Source organism: Vipera ursinii (assembly GCF_947247035.1).
Source record: "Vipera ursinii genome assembly, chromosome: 1".
Classification (NCBI taxonomy): Eukaryota; Metazoa; Chordata; class Lepidosauria; order Squamata; family Viperidae; genus Vipera; species Vipera ursinii.
In genome coordinates this window covers 254262793-254280377 of record NC_139512.1, presented here as the reverse complement: position 1 = coordinate 254280377, position 17585 = coordinate 254262793, and the positions used below count along the sequence as shown (strand labels likewise).

General features: G+C 35.0%; 1 protein-coding gene across 2 annotated transcripts in view; it reads right to left on the bottom strand.

Annotated features, from left to right (window-relative positions):
- Nucleotides 1–209: 209 nt before the first annotated feature.
- The window catches only part of SLC16A10 (solute carrier family 16 member 10), a 49657-nt gene continuing 32281 nt past the window's right edge, over nucleotides 210–17585 (bottom strand). Inside the window, exons 4-7 of one of the 2 annotated variants that reach the window (XR_014494239.1) lie at nucleotides 10976–11119; nucleotides 5822–6050; nucleotides 3388–5077; nucleotides 210–3303 (exon numbers count right to left, since the gene is read on the bottom strand). Coding sequence is in view for 1 of the 2 variants with exons in the window: in XM_083377877.1 (XP_083234003.1) it covers nucleotides 4842–5077; nucleotides 5822–6050; nucleotides 10976–11119 (609 nt within the window). In the remaining variant the exon portion in view is untranslated. Of the gene's footprint in view, nucleotides 5078–5821; nucleotides 6051–10975; nucleotides 11120–17585 lie in introns of both variants that reach the window. The other variant, XM_083377877.1, reaches the window with a different exon arrangement.

Here is a 17585-nt window from a genome sequence, read left to right as displayed (position 1 = left end):
GAAGTACCACCTTGCTATTTCTAATAAACAAGCCAAAATCTTGAATGAGAATAGAAACCATTCCATGGGTATCTTTTATTGGTAAATATAGACAAAAGCTTTGCCTAATTGGCACTTTTGAATCTCCTTTGAAGAAGGCATTTAAATTCATTTGCTACATTTCTGTGCCCCACAAGAGCCCTGGAGCTAAAGAACTAGAAAGAAAAAGATGCTGTAATGATCACATTTATTTAGATAATCAATTTATTGGATATGGCAGCCCAACTGACAGATTGTGACTTTGGGTGGCTTACACAGAAGTAAAACAGAAGAAACAAGAACCAGATAAAACAACAGAAAACAGAAGAAAATGAAGCCAAACCAAAATTATAAATCATTGAAAAATAATTAAATACCTTGGCCCCAGAGGAACAGACAGTTTTTCAGTGTAATTGGTGCACAAGATGACTTCTCAAGTCCAAGACTACCCCTAAATGGAAGGTCACCAGAACTGGAAGCCACAGTAACTTGGTCTTGCTAGGATTTTGCCAAATGCGTATACTTGTGTGTACATTGTATATCTTCCATTTAGTGGGATGCAAGCAGCAGTATTTTGGCATGCAAGCTAGTCTCTTAGACTTTAGATAACTTAGCCTGCATCACATAGCATGTATGCATTTGGTGTAAAATGGCTTTGGTTATATATATATATATATATTTAGAAAGACCAGTAGAGTGGTAGAGGTGGGTTGTTATAGCCTCATCTAGTGACAACATATGTTAGATTGTGACTTGGGATATAAGAGTAAATGCTGAAGAGCATGGAGTAATTGATTAAATGAAAGAAGCAAATATAGTATGTTACATGTCTGTAAAACTAAGGGCTTATCTACACTGCCGAGGTGCCGTTACTAGGCTCTTCTGTCTGCTTTGGCTGGTGTCCTTTAATACGAATCCCAGCAGCTCACTGGCTACATCTTAAAGATTAAGAGTGGCCCTCACAGCTGAATCAGTGGTTACTCTACTGTGTGTTCCAGAACAACCTTCACCAGGAATCCTACAATATTACAATGTTTATAACACTGTTAACAAATGTTGTAGAAGGTTGCTGGTTTGGAACTTGGTAGATTTTTTTTTTAATTACTGTTTTATTTCCCTGAGTCATTTATATTTCCCTGTGAGTTTTAAAATGTTGTAAAGCTGCAACATTTTTCATTTTTCCAGTCACTTAGGGTAGTCGGATTTAACCCTCAGGTCCAAAGGGGTGCTTTCTACTTCATGACTGTAAAAATGATGAAACTTCTATTAAAGCATTCTTGCTAAAATTCACTCTAAAGGATGTTGGAGACCAAAGGAATAGTAAGAATTTATTTTAAATCTGGTTGTTGTGTCTATATAGGCATTTTGATGCTTTAACTTTGTATTTATCCATTCTGCTCATCTTATCTGTCTTCTATCTATCATATACAGTATGTCTAGTAAGACCTACCCAGAAAAAGGAATTGGAATCTACTTTCCTAGAACAGGAAAAATGGGAGATAGCACTGCAGCAAGATTATTGCCAAGGGAAGGATGTGGTAGTTTGTTAGGACTCAACACCAGCAGATTGACAAATGTCTCATTCTGACAGGATTTTCTTAAACCAAACAAAAATCAAGAAGTGAATGAAGATAATCTAATATTCTGGAGTTGATGAATACATGCATAGGAGATATAATAACAAATGAAAGCTAAAATCTATGTCAGAAAGGGTGAATTGCTGTAAAAAAATGTTATACATACTTATCCAATTAAAATTCAATAAGTTGACAATAGCTGTAGGTTACATTCTAACGAATGATGTACATGCCAGCGATGAGTTTTAGTAAAATCGTGCAATGTTCTGAATGAGAAAAAATGTTTTTGTTGGATAACATCAATGGATGGGTTTGAACAAGGTGAGAAAACACAAAAACAAATTAGCAATTTATAGACCTAAGAACAAATGAGAATGGTGACTAGTGAGTGTGTGCTTAGAAAAATCTGTTTCAAATATGTGGTTTAAATATAAGTTTATTCATGTAAAAACATAGAAAAAAATGATTATGATGAAAGGTCAAGAGAATTAGTAAAGAATGCAAGGATGTAGAGACATTGTGTTTATGAAACTACCACCATTTTTGAATAGTGTGAAGAATGGATTTGAGGGGAAAAGAGAACTTAATGGGGAAAACCTTAAAACAAAATATGACTGAAACTAGAATGACCACAGTAGGATAATAAGTCCTCCATGAAAAATATGAATGATAAGGTGAAGGTTATCTAGACACTGGAACAGAATGAAAACACTAATGCTGAAGGATCAGGCTAGGGGCAGACCGTCATGGAGAAAATGTGTCTGGCTGATAAAGGGTTGACACTCACTTGATGGCACATAAGTAATCACCAAGTTCTGCAGAAGTAATGTGATGTAATGCTAATAGGTAGCATAAAAATGTAGTTGATAGACTTCATAATGTGAAAAAAGAAATATAATTGAAAAAATGCAGTCAGAGAGCAAGGAGCATTCAAGAATGAAAGAGGAGAGGAAAAGTTTGATGGAACTAAAAAGATTACTTTAGAAGTGGGTGAAAATGGCCAAATACGGACCCTCAAATAGAATAACAAAATAACAGAGTTGAAAGGGACCTTGGAAGTCTTCTAATCCAGCCCCCTGCTCAGGTAGGAAACCCTATACAATTTCAGACAAATGGTTGTCCAATCTCTTCTTTAAAAACTCCAGTTAGAGCACTCACAACTTCTGGAGACAAGTCATTCCCCTGATTAATTGTTCTGTCAGGAAATTTATCCTTAGTTCTAGGTCGCTTCTCTCCTTGATTAGTTTCCATCCGTTGCTTCTTGTTCCTGCCTTCAGGTGCTTTGGAGATTTAGGTGGAGAAATAGAGTGAAATAATTTGAAGTGTTGAAATGCTTTAGCATGAAACTAAATCAGATCTAATCACATGTTTTCTTGAGGTGTTAATTTGGGAGAGCTCACTTATTTCTTATTTTACACACTGCATAACGTTTCTTACGCAGGTAAAAAAATGTATGATGAGTATGTACATACATAGTACGTAATGGATGGACAGTTTTCATCCTTCAGTGGAGGCCTAAATAGCTACCAAGATGAACTGGATGCTGCAGAATGTGTCTGTTGGGAAAAAGGATAGAATACCTGGAAAGGCATATTCAGCCAAATGCAGCTTTAAATTCAAAATACTGAAAGGTAACCCATGTGGGTGTTGCCATGTCATTCTCAGTATTCATCTTGCTGGTTTCTGCTGTTGGTGCAGAACACAGGACCTGAGCAGGTTAGAATCAGAATCTGGCCTTACTATCAGAATCTGGATTACTATTTTTAATAACTGTGCTATGCACAGGAAGGACCAGAGAAATGCATGACAGTACTGAAACTCAAATAATTAATGCTATCTTAAATATGTCTTTTGATTTGAAATAAAACTACAAAAAAAGCAAATTTACATGTAAAATTGCTGAAAATAATAAACTCAATAATAAAAACATGCAAATAAAACTAAAAAAATCACGTCAATGTACTTAACATATGTATAGTGGTTGACTTACAAACATTTGTTTAGCGACCAGTTGAAGTTACAAAGGCACTGGAAAAAATGAATTACAACTGGTCCTTACATTTATGACCATCATAGAATCCCCACAGTCATGTGATTAAAATTTGGGTGCTTGGCAACTGGCATGTATTCACAACAGCTATAGTGAACTGATTCATATGATCATTTACATAGGGGGCTTCTAACAAGCAAAGTCAGTGGGGGAGGCCTGTGACTGTGATTTGCTTAACAATCATGGCAAAAAAGGTCATAAAATTGGGCATGACTCACTTAATAACTGCCTCACTTAGCAACAAAAGTTGCAATCCTAATTATGGTCATAAGGTGAGGACTACCTGTAATTTTAAAATCTTATTAACAAGAAATTGATTGAACTATAATTCCTAGGCACTAAATGACATGACATTCATGTGTTTCAACACCTACTTTCCCATATACACATGAACAAAAATCAGCCTTTAATTGAATTATTCAGTATGAGATAGCCTTAACTTTACTATAGTACTATCTATATTGAGACTTGAAGCAATACAGACCAGAACTGTTAAAAGCTTTAAGCAACAGAAAATTTACAGAAAACTAATAAGTATCACTATTGCATTATAAAATTCTGTTTTATCCTGCACATATCAATATTGTAAAAATAAATGCTCCAATTGTAGGTTATGTTAAGTATTGGTATACATTTGGATTAAGCTGGATCTCGTATTCCTTTTAGAAGCAATATGCCGCGGACTGAATCAAACAAGGCCAAACCTTCACCAAGAAGCAAACCACACAATGAGGCATTTGTAAATTATTCAACTTGGGAGCATGCTAGAGAGCAGATGTCATTTTGCAAAAAGTTACCACAATTTAAAAAATTCTGAATCTGCCTCCCCAGAACTTTTAAAAATTAGCAGTAATAGTTTGAAAACCATTAGATGCTACTAAAAATTCCATCTGAATCATTACAAAAGTGAAGGAATTGGGAGAAAATCAACGCATAAGACAGGACAGATCTTGACTCCCAAATACGCATTCATATGTTTCCCTACCTACACATTCACCTGCATGTATTTGGTCATACCAAAAGTCGGAAAGTTTGTAAATGCAACCAAAAACAGCTGAAAAGATTTCTTGATATTATTTCCACACTGCTCAACCATAGCTTTGCCAAAAAGCATGATCATGGTGCACTCAGTTTATAAACGGAAAGCTACCTAATTTTATAAAAATAAATTCAATCTGGTAGAAAAAATAGCAATATTAAATAACGGATTCTGATTCTTTGCTAGGTTTCTCAAATGAGTCCGACACAGGGGGGCTTTTGATTTCCAGCATTTTTTCTGTGGTTTCTCCATTCACAGGTGTAGCTTGTTCTTTGTGTTTCCTCTTTGCATGCACCCATGGGATAGCACATAATATAGTTCCTCCAATAATAGGTGGAACTCCTGCTAGGTAGAATGCCACATCGTATGTGCCGAAATGATCCCGTAATTTTCCTGGAAAAAGGAAAAAAACCAAAACACTAATATTAACATTCAAACAAGCGAGATAGCTAGATTTTTCAGCAGGTTTTTAAAATATGTCAATAATCCTACATTCACTATGCCTACAATAATCATCCAACCGAAGTCTATATCCTGTAGCTTAATAAAACATTTCCTTTCTTCAAAAGTAGTCTCAGAAAGGGGGAAACTACTATTGGATCATATACAAATTGGGCTCAGGGAATTGATATTGGAGGTGACTTTCTCCAATCCCCCTTGTAGTAAATATTTTTATGCCATTCCAAAAGAAAGAATAAGGAGTTCTTATTGTTAAGCAAATCACAGTCATTAACAGAATAAGAGTTCTGTTTTCTCCAGCAAGAAGCCTTTACTAAATCCTGCTTCTTCACTGATGGTGATTTTGTCAATGCCGATGATATGATGTTCAAGTGTTCCAGTTGTTTTGGAATTGCTCCCAAGGCATCTGTTACTATTGGTACTACCTTCACTTTCTCATTATTATTATTATGGTTGATCTGGATTTGGCATTTTTATCAACCTATCAAATCCTTTCCTAGGATTTAAGATAAGCAGATGTTGGAAGGTGATGATGATATTAAATGTATTGTGGCCACCTAATCTAAAGAACTCTGGGCAACTTACAATGTATTAAAATACACAGTTAAAATGAAAAACATAACAGCAGAATTACTACTTGATATGCTTTTTACATATTGATTAAACATTTCTGCCTACCTGCAATAGGTGGGCCAACTGTCATTGGTATAGACATCAAGCCCAAAAGGAATCCAATTGCTTCAGAAACATGATGTGCGCCAACTAACTCAAAAGCAATCGGTGCCATGATACTAATGAAACATCCATCAAAAAGGCCCATAATAAGGCAGACAACAATAAGAGCTTCAAAGGAGTTGCATAATGGGATCATCATAGACATCAGGCCAATTAACAAAAAGGATATCACCTGTACAAGAGGAAAAGAAACCATAAAAAACAGGGAAGGAATTCTATTATTATATCCATTACAAGTGATTTTTTCCATAAAAATTACTGGTAGCACTACCTAGGTCAAGCTTGGTAGTTCATAAACAAATCTAAGCAGGATCTGACATAGTTATACTTAAATTCCTTATGTTCCCCAATACAAGGAGATTCCAAAGTAGTAAACTAGGGAGTAAGAAAATTATAATTACTACTATAAAGAAAGTAATAGCAAACTACTTTTTATTGTTATCAAGAAAACTAAATTGATGTGTCTATGTAGTAATCAGAACTCTATTTGACTTAGGAAAGTGTCCTCCATTTATTTAATTGTATCCACTTGCTGATAGAAAGTTCTTCCATCGACAGATGAAGGTATCTATGAAAAAGGTAGATGATTTTCACATTCCTTTTTTCTCTGCAAAGCCCTCTAACAACTTTCAATGTGTTCTTCGGACACCTCACGGCATCTTTGGAAGATTGCATGTGCATTGCCAGAGAAAGAGAAATTAATTAGCATTTACTCTCTTTTTTTCATATGGAAGCCAGTACTGGAGCAAAGGGCCTCCTATGAGTTGAGGGACATCATTAAAAACATATTGTGGTTAATTATTTATTGTAAAGTGTCCACATTATTATTTGCAACACTACTGTTACAAAGGCATGGCGTAACTCTATGATGTTTTTGAGGTCTAGTCTCTTCTTAAGCATGAAAGCCGGCTGGGTGACTGGGCCAGTCACTCGCTCTCTCAGCTAACTCACCTCACGGAATTGTTCTTGTGAGGAAAACAAAGGGGGAAGGAGTATAATGTATATCTGCTGTCTTGAATTATTTATAAAAATAAATGTGGGATATCAGTGATCCTTGCTTTATGACTGGTCTCTTAACAACCGTTCAAAGTTTCGATGAACCTCCCCAGAGCTACTTATGACCAGGTTCCAGAGTTCTGAAGGCCACACACACTCTCTCCTGCCCCTGCAGTCAGATGACTACACTTAGAGTGCTTGGCAACTGGCTCACATTTAAAGCTGTGACTGCAGTATCCTTCAGTCACAATTTTTACACTTTTTGCTGGTTTCTGGTTTTTCTTCGTTTCCAGCAGAAAAATTAATGTGGCTTCACTTAACAACTGTGACATTTGCTTAATGACCACCGCAGAAAAGACTGTAAAATTGGGTGTGGTTATGTGGTGGTCTGCTTAACAACCAACACATCTTATGACTGTAATTCCAGGGTCAATTATGGTTATAAGTGAAGGGCTCTCTCTGTGTGTGTGTGTGTGTGTGTGTGTGTGTGTGTGTGTGTGTGAGAGAGAGAGAGAGAGAGAGAGAGAATCACATGGAACAACTCTGAGAATTCATCCAGATGTGTGGTCTGCAACATCATTCAAGTGCAGGACATCCAGCCCTTTCCTTTGTTTCCACTGGTTCCGCTGGGTGAGAACTATGGAAGGTGACGTTCTGCCCACTTGGAAGGTTATCAGGACAAATTGTCCTCCCCTCAGCAGTAGGAACACCAAAACATCTACAGGAAATTTTGTAATAGATGAGATTCAAAGTTGGAAAATAATCAATTTTAAGAAGGATGTGCAATTTCCTTTGAATAAGTTACATTCCCTCTAAAAAAGCAAGGAAGAAGAAGTTTGGAAATGCTCTTACGCTACACAGTTTTACTTAAAATTGAAATGGCAATGGCCACAAGGCCAGGGAATTTTTTCCCCATTGTTAGCTGATTTGGTAACTGGATTTTCCCAAGAAAAGAACCAGGCCTTGCCTTAGTGATTTATGCTGTGTTACTGGCTTGTGTTCTTTTTCCTTTTAAGACTGGATTGCTGAAATATGTTCTTTGCGAGACTGCCTTAAAAGATATTTTAGAGTGTTTAGGTAGAGAATGTAGAAGGTTGCTTGTGGGAAATTGGCAAATGCAACAGGTTACACTTAATCTGTAGAAACTGCATTAGCTGAAGGTTGTCTCCAGGCCCAATTTAAAAACCTGCTTTCAGCCTTCACAGATAGTATGAAGATCTGCCTAATGCATTCAGGCATACTCCACTGTGTCAATCAAACACAGAACAGCCCATCATTAAGAGATGTCTTCTTAAAATTTCAGGCTGTCTTTTATTTAAAAACTGGAAGTTTTTAAGAAGAGACTGGACAGCCATTTGCCTGAAATGGTATAGGGTTTCCTGCCTGAGCAGGGGGTTGGACTAGATGACCTGAAAGGTCCCTTCCATCTTTATTATTATTATTATTATTATTATTATTATTATTATTATTATTATTATTATTATTATTATTATTATTATTATTATTATTATTATTATTATTACAAGGTCTCAATTCTTTAAATATTTTAAGAATGTTCATTTTCTTTTGTTTAATAATAAGATGCTATTACATTATTTGTTCATGTATGTTAGATGTTTGGACTCTATGAGAGTATTAAACATTGATTTGTGCTTTAGATTGTAAGCCACCCTGAGTCTTCGGAGAAGGGCGAGATATAAATGGGATTAAAAAAAAAATCCTGAAAAGAAGTAATGGCTGTCACAATGATAAGGATAATTAATATAACAGTAATTTCTACTTTCCTGTAATTTCTCATTTCCTGTTAAATGCATGGTCACATCCAGTCATGATTTGCTCTCACCTTATCTTGGGTTGTTTAGCACAATATCCTAGTCTGGCCTAACAATTGGATATATCCTGCCAGTTTCCATTTAAGTTCTAAGCAGATATGATCTTGTTTAGTTTTCTCAAGATTAGTTACAGTCAGCTAAATGATGCCACCCGGTGTGACCACAACAGCATTAAAAGAATGAGAGTAATTTTCTGCTCAACTCATCCAAACGTAACATGCTGCCCAAGGAGTGTGTGCCAGCCCAAGTCCAGTATCCTGTCCATTGTCCCATGTTGTTTCTTGTAAGTTTCATATCTTTCGGATAAAGTAAGCATGCCTACGTTTGACTTGTATCTTTTAAGAAAACACTTTATACGTTACATACTGTATAAAACATATGCTGTGCTAATATTAAGATATTGGGTTTCAAGATTTCTGCTAGGCAAAGAGTCCTTCATTGTTGATCTAATCCTTTTTTCCTTATATCCTAGCAATGAGACAAATAAAAAACCTCAAATGAAAAACAGTGAATGCCTTGTTCCTCTTAGGTGAAACTCCAGTGAACCAACCATCTGTGTCTTCTTAATCATTTATCTGAGGAAATTTTTACTCAGCTTTGAAAAGGGGAATAAAAAGGATCAATGCCCTGTCTTACAAGTGATCTTGCTGAGGCATAAATATAAAAGTAAGTCTTTATATTTCTATTACCCTTTCTATGGGAAACAGACTTCCAACAGAAACCACTGCTGCCTTTCGTTGCTCCATCATATTTGTTTTGCAAAGGCAGACCTCAACATGACCAGAACCACAATGAATCTCACCTGACCCTGGACTGCAGAAATTCCCAACTGACATTTCCTCCAATTCCTGTATCCACAAAGACATGGAGGGCATTCACTTGATTTCTCAGTATTGTTTTAAACTAAACTAGCATTGTCTGTAAACTTAGGTAAATTCCTATAAGATAGGTATAATGGTCTCTCTGCAGCCTGAAATCTTGAGTCTTTCTCCTTTTTTAGTTCTCTTGCTCTTTCCAGAAATGGGATAGTGAAGTTATTAACATGAATTGAATGAAAACTTAGACATTAAGACAAACATTTTCAGTTATTTTCTAGAATATGTAGGAAAGATACTTTGGTACATGCTTGGTACAATGTATTTCTCATTGTTCTGGCAACCCTGAACAATATTTATAAATGTTGGTCATGGAAGCAATAATAATTGGGAGGCTTCTATGCCATTTATTTCTTATCCCAGTTTGGTAGGTATGATGGTTGAAAGTGTTCTTGCCATGATGATGAATTTAGTTGGAATCATGACAAGAACAGGTCTAATGCAGAATATGATAAGAAAGAAAGGGCAGAAGTCTGATGTCATAAATGTTCAGAATTAAAGCTTATCATTTGCAATCCATTAACTAATCTTAAATGTCACAGTATATGTGAAACTATAGAAGACTACTGCAGCTATGAAGTACACTATATTTACTCTCTGAGGTAGGCTAAGCTATATATATTTAGTTATTTCAATGTTCATTCTGAACAACTTTTTTAAAGAAGTGCTTCTTTAAGAAGTTACTTTTAAAAAAATCAATACTTTGTCTCTAGAAAAGGGAATATTTTGCCAAGGTTTCTGTCATCTGAATTGATTAGGGCATATTGGCTGAAGTCTGCAGCATCACTAGTGCCAAATACCAACTTTTTACCTGACATTACTATTTTGTGACCTTTTAAGAAATTCCTTATGTAGATAAGCAGTGAGCAACTATACAAAGAAACACGAGTAACCACTCAATCCTTTAAAAAAAACTTGAATTCACACAAAGAAATATTCCTATTCCAAACTTTAGGTCTCGTTCTTGCCTAAAGAAATGTAGTATAGTAATTATATACATCAAAAATGATGTTCAATTGAAAATACGTGGCATCTGACAATATCTCTGCCAATTTTCAGTATTCAGTATTGCTTATCTATAGATTTAATTATTTAAAACATGCTATTGATGTAACATGCTATTTTCAGAAGCATTACTTCATGGATATAATTGGTGAAAACTATGCCTACACAAAACTATCTCAGATCTCCTGGACTGTTCTTGTGCCACTAAATACGTATTAGCAGTTCAATTGTCTTTAGATGCCAGACATAACTCTGCAAAAGTTATGCACATCTGATAATATTAAGGACAGCAAATATAGAAAAAAAATCCACCAAAAGATTCATATTATTGGTCTGAAATGTGTAGAAATATATTATTAATGCATTTTCTATCATTTATCTAGCAGTACCTGTAGATAAACCTTTTTTGCACCAGGGATATAATCTGCAATTTTGCCAAAGATCAATCGACCAATTCCTGAAGTAATGCCAAGACAAAGCAGAAGTGTCACATCTGGAACATGGTCACCAATACGTTCTTTCACATGTTTTAGCTATTTGGAAGGAGGAAAAACAGGATTTTAATATAACAAAAAATCTAAGAAGTAATACTTTAGTTTAAAATCAGCCATATTTTAAAATTTTACAGTATTACATTTGTGCACATTGTTTAAACAATCATATCTCAGCTTTATAAATTTGTTCAGTAATGTTCCACTTTTGTTCTTCTATTTGTGATGTAATCAATGGAATGCAGAACCAGCTTCAAATTATGACTTAGCTTTGTACTGTAGCCAGTCATAATATCCTATCCTGACTAATTAGAGATTTCTTAGTTTAATAACAGCCCATATAAACGGACAAATAAACAGCACTCATTGATAAAATACTTGTTTATATCTCAACTTATTAGACCAAGATAAGGTTGAAAGGATGTAGCTAAGCTGTTCTCATTTATAAAAATCATAGAACCAACTCACAAGATACAATATCTGCATATACAAATGTAACTAGGTCATATTGCCTTCAGTTTTCTTATTGTAATTAGAAAGTTGGTTGGTTTCAATCATATAACTACCAGACTTGGACGTGGAAAAATATAAGAACTGGAAAACCCATGGCTTTCTTAAAAGGGTTAAAAACAAGTCTTACAGCTACACTTTGTAATCTTTATAATCAAAAGCTCAAGTAATAAGAAAAGCAGCTATGAACTGCTGCCATATTTGCAGAATGTCTTCCATGAACCAACATCTAACCAATGATAATTCTAACAGCATCATTTGTAAGCTGGAAAAACACATGTAAGTCAGTGAATATTCCACTCTGTGTTATTCAGCATAATTATGGTCCTAACCAACTTTTTACTGGGCAAATGTGTTAAAAGAAAAATGAATGAAGGGTTCTTATCCAGCACCTGTGTCAGAGAGAGACTGGCTAAGCCAGGGTGAGGATTCTAGCAGGGAATTAGTCTGGAATCCTTATGTAGGCACAAAAGGGCAAGGTCTGAACCCCCCCCACACACACACACACCTGAATGCCCCTGAACCTTATCTACTCTTTTCTAACTGCAGGCTGCCAGTCTGGGAAGATTCCTGTGAAATAGGCATGAGCAATAAAGTAGTTAATTGAACTCTTCACATGTGGATCTCATTGTTCAAACCTGATAACCCGTTAATTCATGAGAATCAAATTGTTTTTGTTCAATAAAGAAAGGAATATGTTCAGAAAAATAAACAAGGACAAAGCTATGTGTAGGTATAAACACTTTATAAAAGAAAAGTATCTAAATATTAAACTTAGAGTATCAAAAGAGTCAAGAAGATATGAAATTATTCTTAAATATTGTATGAGTTTAAGAACTATTTAAATTTAAAGGATCAAAATTAGAAGTAGAAAAGAATTATACTGCACATATCACAAATTATTGGACACTCCAAGCAAGAAGGCCTTTAAAGCTATATAAACAACATAACCAGAATTCTCATTTGTCTCACAAACCCATTTAACTGAAAGGTTAAAGAGACTAATCAATAAACCCCACTGTTAAAAATTATCTTTTAAATGTTCATTTTATTCATACTATTTTGAAAGTTTTAGATTGTATCAGCTTTACAAAACACAGTAATACTGTTGAAAAGTAGAACTGTTAGTATGTAAACACAGAACTCTTTCTATAGACAGGATTTATGCTTTTTTAAAACCATAAGAAATTCATTTAATCCCTTGCTACTACAGGAGAAATTAAACATTATAATGTTCTTAATATTTACAGGAAGAAGTGATCTATAATACCAAATAACAATATTTTTTTTCATAAATGAACCATCTGGTGCAAGCCATAGGGTTACCTACATAAGATCTTTTCCACTACTTAGTTGAGAAGCTCTTTACTCAACTTTAAGTCTGCAGAAAGATGAATTGGCATAAAATTGGCTACCCAGCTGCTAATGCTTCTCTTGCTTCAGTTTCTTCTTTCCCAAATAAATTGTATGAGCTCCCTGCAAAGGATGAGTGACAAAAATCTTGCTAGATTTTACCGACTTTCCAGATATCATTGTGGAGTGTATCAGAATACAATACAGGAGGCAACATTACTTCATAACTCAGGATGACTTAAGCCTCTCTCACTTAATGAGCTGCGCCAGGATGAAAGCAATCTCATTAGAATGCAGCAGAAAAAAAGATATTGCCAAGATATAGTAAGGTGCACATGGAGAGAGAAACTCATAATTGCAATTTAGGAACACCAATTCAATATTCTGACAAACCTGAGCAAAATCTGAAAGCCATAAAGCTTAAAAGCAAGAGGACTCTAACTATCTTAACATATACTTCTGTGTTCCTTGTTCTTAGACATACTAAGAACAAACACTTGGACCTGAAAGCATATCAAATGTATTTCAGAGAATGTTTTCCAAATAAATGTTCTCAGGAATACCATGTCAAAACTGAGTATTTGTGACTTCAACTATAAGCTATTCTAATGTCCTTCAGGAAGATTTTAATGATCTGGCTCTTCCAACCAAACCTAGCCCCAGATTATTTGTGAATCCTGTGGTATGCTATGGGCTCTTACAATTTTGCATTCCTTCAGTTGATTATCTATTATGTGCGTGTGTTAATGTTTCATTATGTTTCTCACTGATTATATATTCTCTGCAGAGTTAGATGACAATTAAATGACCTGCAAAGCCAACTAATAAATAAATAAACCATTGTCAAAAATCACTGGATTATCTTGCACCAGACGATGCTTTCACATTCTAGACTACTTCATGTAACTGTTGTCAAGGTAAAATGGGATCACACCTCCCAGAATCATTTTGAGAAAACATTAACAAAACAAATTCTAAAGATCTATTTAGATTAGTTAGACTCAGTATGCTCTAAAAATGCATTTTTAAGTGTCAAAGGAAAGCAACACAAAAGACCTGCACTTGGAGAAAATTCTATCTGTCTCTTTCTATTCATCTATCTGTCTAGTCTAGTGTACCAAAAAAGGCCCCATAGACAATTTATTATATAAATTCTATTAAATACTCAAATATTTTCTCCTGAACATATCCTAGTGATTTGACTCATGGCCTTTAAAAATTCCTACGTACAGTAGCATTTTCATTGAAAAAGATTGCTAAAACATTGATCTATGGGATCTGACTTTTGGCTATCTGTCTGTCTGTCTGTCCATTCCATCTCTGTTATTGTGACTCTCTGAAAACTTCACAGGAACTTAAATAGCAAGTTCAGGGGGAAAAAAGTTGGGCATAGTGTTCTGTTAATTATCCTGCCTGCCTCATATATCTTTGCAAGTATATCTTTGAAATGCAGATGTTCATAATCCACAATAAATTTAAAATTGATAGACATATATTCTATACACAAATATGAATAAATATGTTTTCTTATTTATATATAAAGCAGATAAAACAAACATCCCCCCCCAAAAAAAAGAGTGAGAAAATTTATACCATCTTATGCGACATGGCTGTTAATGTGCATGAACTTCAATAAAAGGCTTTCAACCATTTGAAATGCAGCTACCTCACAGAATGCAAACTATCTTCTAAAGAAGTTAAAAGAAGTTTTGTGAAATAAGAAAGAGTGCCCCATCTTTTATTTTCTCTTTATCTGACTGCCTCTATGTAACCTCTCTGGCATGTGTGATCTCAGCAGCAAGACCTGAACGGCCTTTTATTATCTCATTAATTCACCAGAGTTGTTGGTACCCTGATGCTTGAATCAATAACATTACACTCCTGCTCTGGAAAAAGTGTTGGAGTTGTATCCCTGCACTTTTTTAAAAAAAAAACAGTCACACACTACCAGCAGTTTACTTTTATCAATTGTTTACCCAGCAAAAGCTATTAAAAATATAATATAGTTTTAATTTTTATCACATGAAGATTGCATTTGATACAGGAGAGAATCAAATGTTTCTCTTCTGCTGACTTGGAAGAAGGAATCTTGTTTGGTTTTATCCTCAGAGCAAAATAGTCCTATTCAAAATCAGTCAAGCTGGGTACATTTCACCTCAATAAAGCTCAAAATGTAACTATTTTTGTTGTTTCAATCCTGAAACAAAACTATCTGAACAAGCATGTTTTGTTTTGAACTTAAAAGCAACTTGCTTGAAAGCTGTTTCCTATGACTCAGTTCTCAAAATGTCAGTATTTGAAACGGTCAGATTTTGTTCCGAAAGAACACGGAACTCACACGTCTCCTTTGAGCTTGGAACACCTTGAAGGCTTTGAGCTTAACACATTTTGCATGACGCTACAGAAGAATAAAGGTTTCATTATTCACAAGAGACACAGGTTCCTACCAAAGGTTTCTCCTTCTTTTCCTTCTTTAAAAAGAATGTGTCTCTAAGTGGTTCTTCCCTTTTTTCATCTCAGGTAAGATATGCAGAAGCTATAAGTCTACTCACTTTTCCTTTTTAAAGTATCTGAACTGTTATATATTTTAATGCCACAATTAAGGAGAAAAAAATTCTGGTGCTGACAAGTGGTAAATACATGAAACAAGGGCTTTCATTTAAATGGTTCATCTTGACAGGCCTGATACTGAATAACATGATTACATAATAGATGAGGGTACAATTCATTCTTGGGAGAAAAAAGAAGGGATTGAATGAAATATATACATTGAAATACATACATTGAGAGCAAAGAAATCACCTTGTAGAGAAATAGTGAACACAAAACAATGCTTCTTCCCATATGTTTCTACCAAAGCTTTTCATGAAGGCCCTGCTCCAAGCATCTATGCAGACTGAGAAATGTTGGACAGCTATTTTGGAACAGGGGACTTGGTGGCTCAGTGGGTTATAATGATGCTGGAGACGGTCTTTGATCCAGCGGTTTGAGCCCTAGCGCTGCATGGCAGAGTGAATACCCAACACTTGCCTCAGCTTCTGCCCACCTAGCAGTTCTAAAGTGTGTTGTATTCTAGAAGATTAAATAGGTACCACTTCAGTGGGGAGATGAGCTAGTGCTCTGTGCAGGTGGTCAGTTTCCTACTGGTTTTGAACCTTGCTGGTTGTGATGCTCATTTGCAAGATGCCTCTGGTGGAGGGAGGGGGCCTTGGCTGATGCTGCAGAAAGAGATGCTCATCTTTCTTTCTGGTGTGAAGCTAGTCTGCACTCCTGTGATGCACCTTGTGAACGTGTACCCACAATAGTAAATAGGCAGCCAAACTACTACTCTGCATTAGCATTGTAGTCTCCTGGCTAAAGTAACAATACCATATTATTATTATTTATTATTATTATTATTATTATTATTATTATTATTATTATTATTATTATTATTATATTAGTATTAGTATTATTAGTATTATTATTAATCTTTTATTCATTAAACATGAACCTCAGTCAACTGAACATTCAAACTGACTGGCACTAATGGTTCACACGGGTTGCTGCCAGCATCCTAGGTATTTACCAGGTACCTCCTTAAAATGTAAGATGTTCCAAGTAGTGCCGTTTTTGTAGCATTGCTGGAGTTATTGCAGGAAGCTGCAGTTTCTTGATGTATTTTGCAAAGTTTTTGGACATAGTTACCAGTGCCCCAATGACAATGGGTATCACTGTTACACATTTCATCCATAATCGTGCAGTTTTGATGGACAGGTCGTGGTATTTTGTAATTTCTTCCAGCTCTTTTTCTTTGACTCAGTGATATCAATCAGCTGTACGCTTCGGTTCCCTAGGACTGCGATATCTGGCATGTTGTGTTCCAAATGGCGATCTGTCTGTATTCAAAATTCCCACAAGATCTTCACCCTCTCATTCTCAACAACTTTTTCCACCCTATGTTCCTATGACTTTTTGGACACAGGCAAGTTGTATTTTTTACATTATTATTATTATTATTATTATTATTATTATTATTATTATTATTATTATTATTATTATTATTATTCATTGCGCAGTCAGCCAGAAGTTCAGACTGGGATTTGGCATTTTTGTCTACCTATCGAGTCCTTACCAAGGAGCTGGGATAGGCAGATGTGGATGTTTGATGGTATTATAGATATCGTCGCAGGATGGAAGCAGTTCCTAGTAAGGCTGCCTTTTGCAATTGACTAATGGTGAATTTGTCAATGCCAATGGTGTTCAAGTGGTGATCCAGTTTTTATTATTATTATTATTATTATTATTATTATTATTATTATTATTATTATTATTATTATTATTTCAGTCTTTTTCAATACTAGATTCACAATTATGGAATATTTTCCTCCAAAGTTCTGCCTAGTGCTTTCTTTGTTCTTTTTTCTAGGCACTGGGCAAAAGCCTTTTTATTCTCTCAGATCTTTTAACTTCATTGCATTTTCACCATTATTTGTAATATTATTTAGTTTGGTTTTATTTCAACTTTACTATTTTTATCTGTTTTTTATTGTTTTACTATATTGTAGTAAATTTCCTTTTATTTCTTTTAAATCCAAACTGTTGATGGCTTTTATTTGCAATTATTTAAAACAAATACATGTAAAATAAATTGCCTGCTTTTATT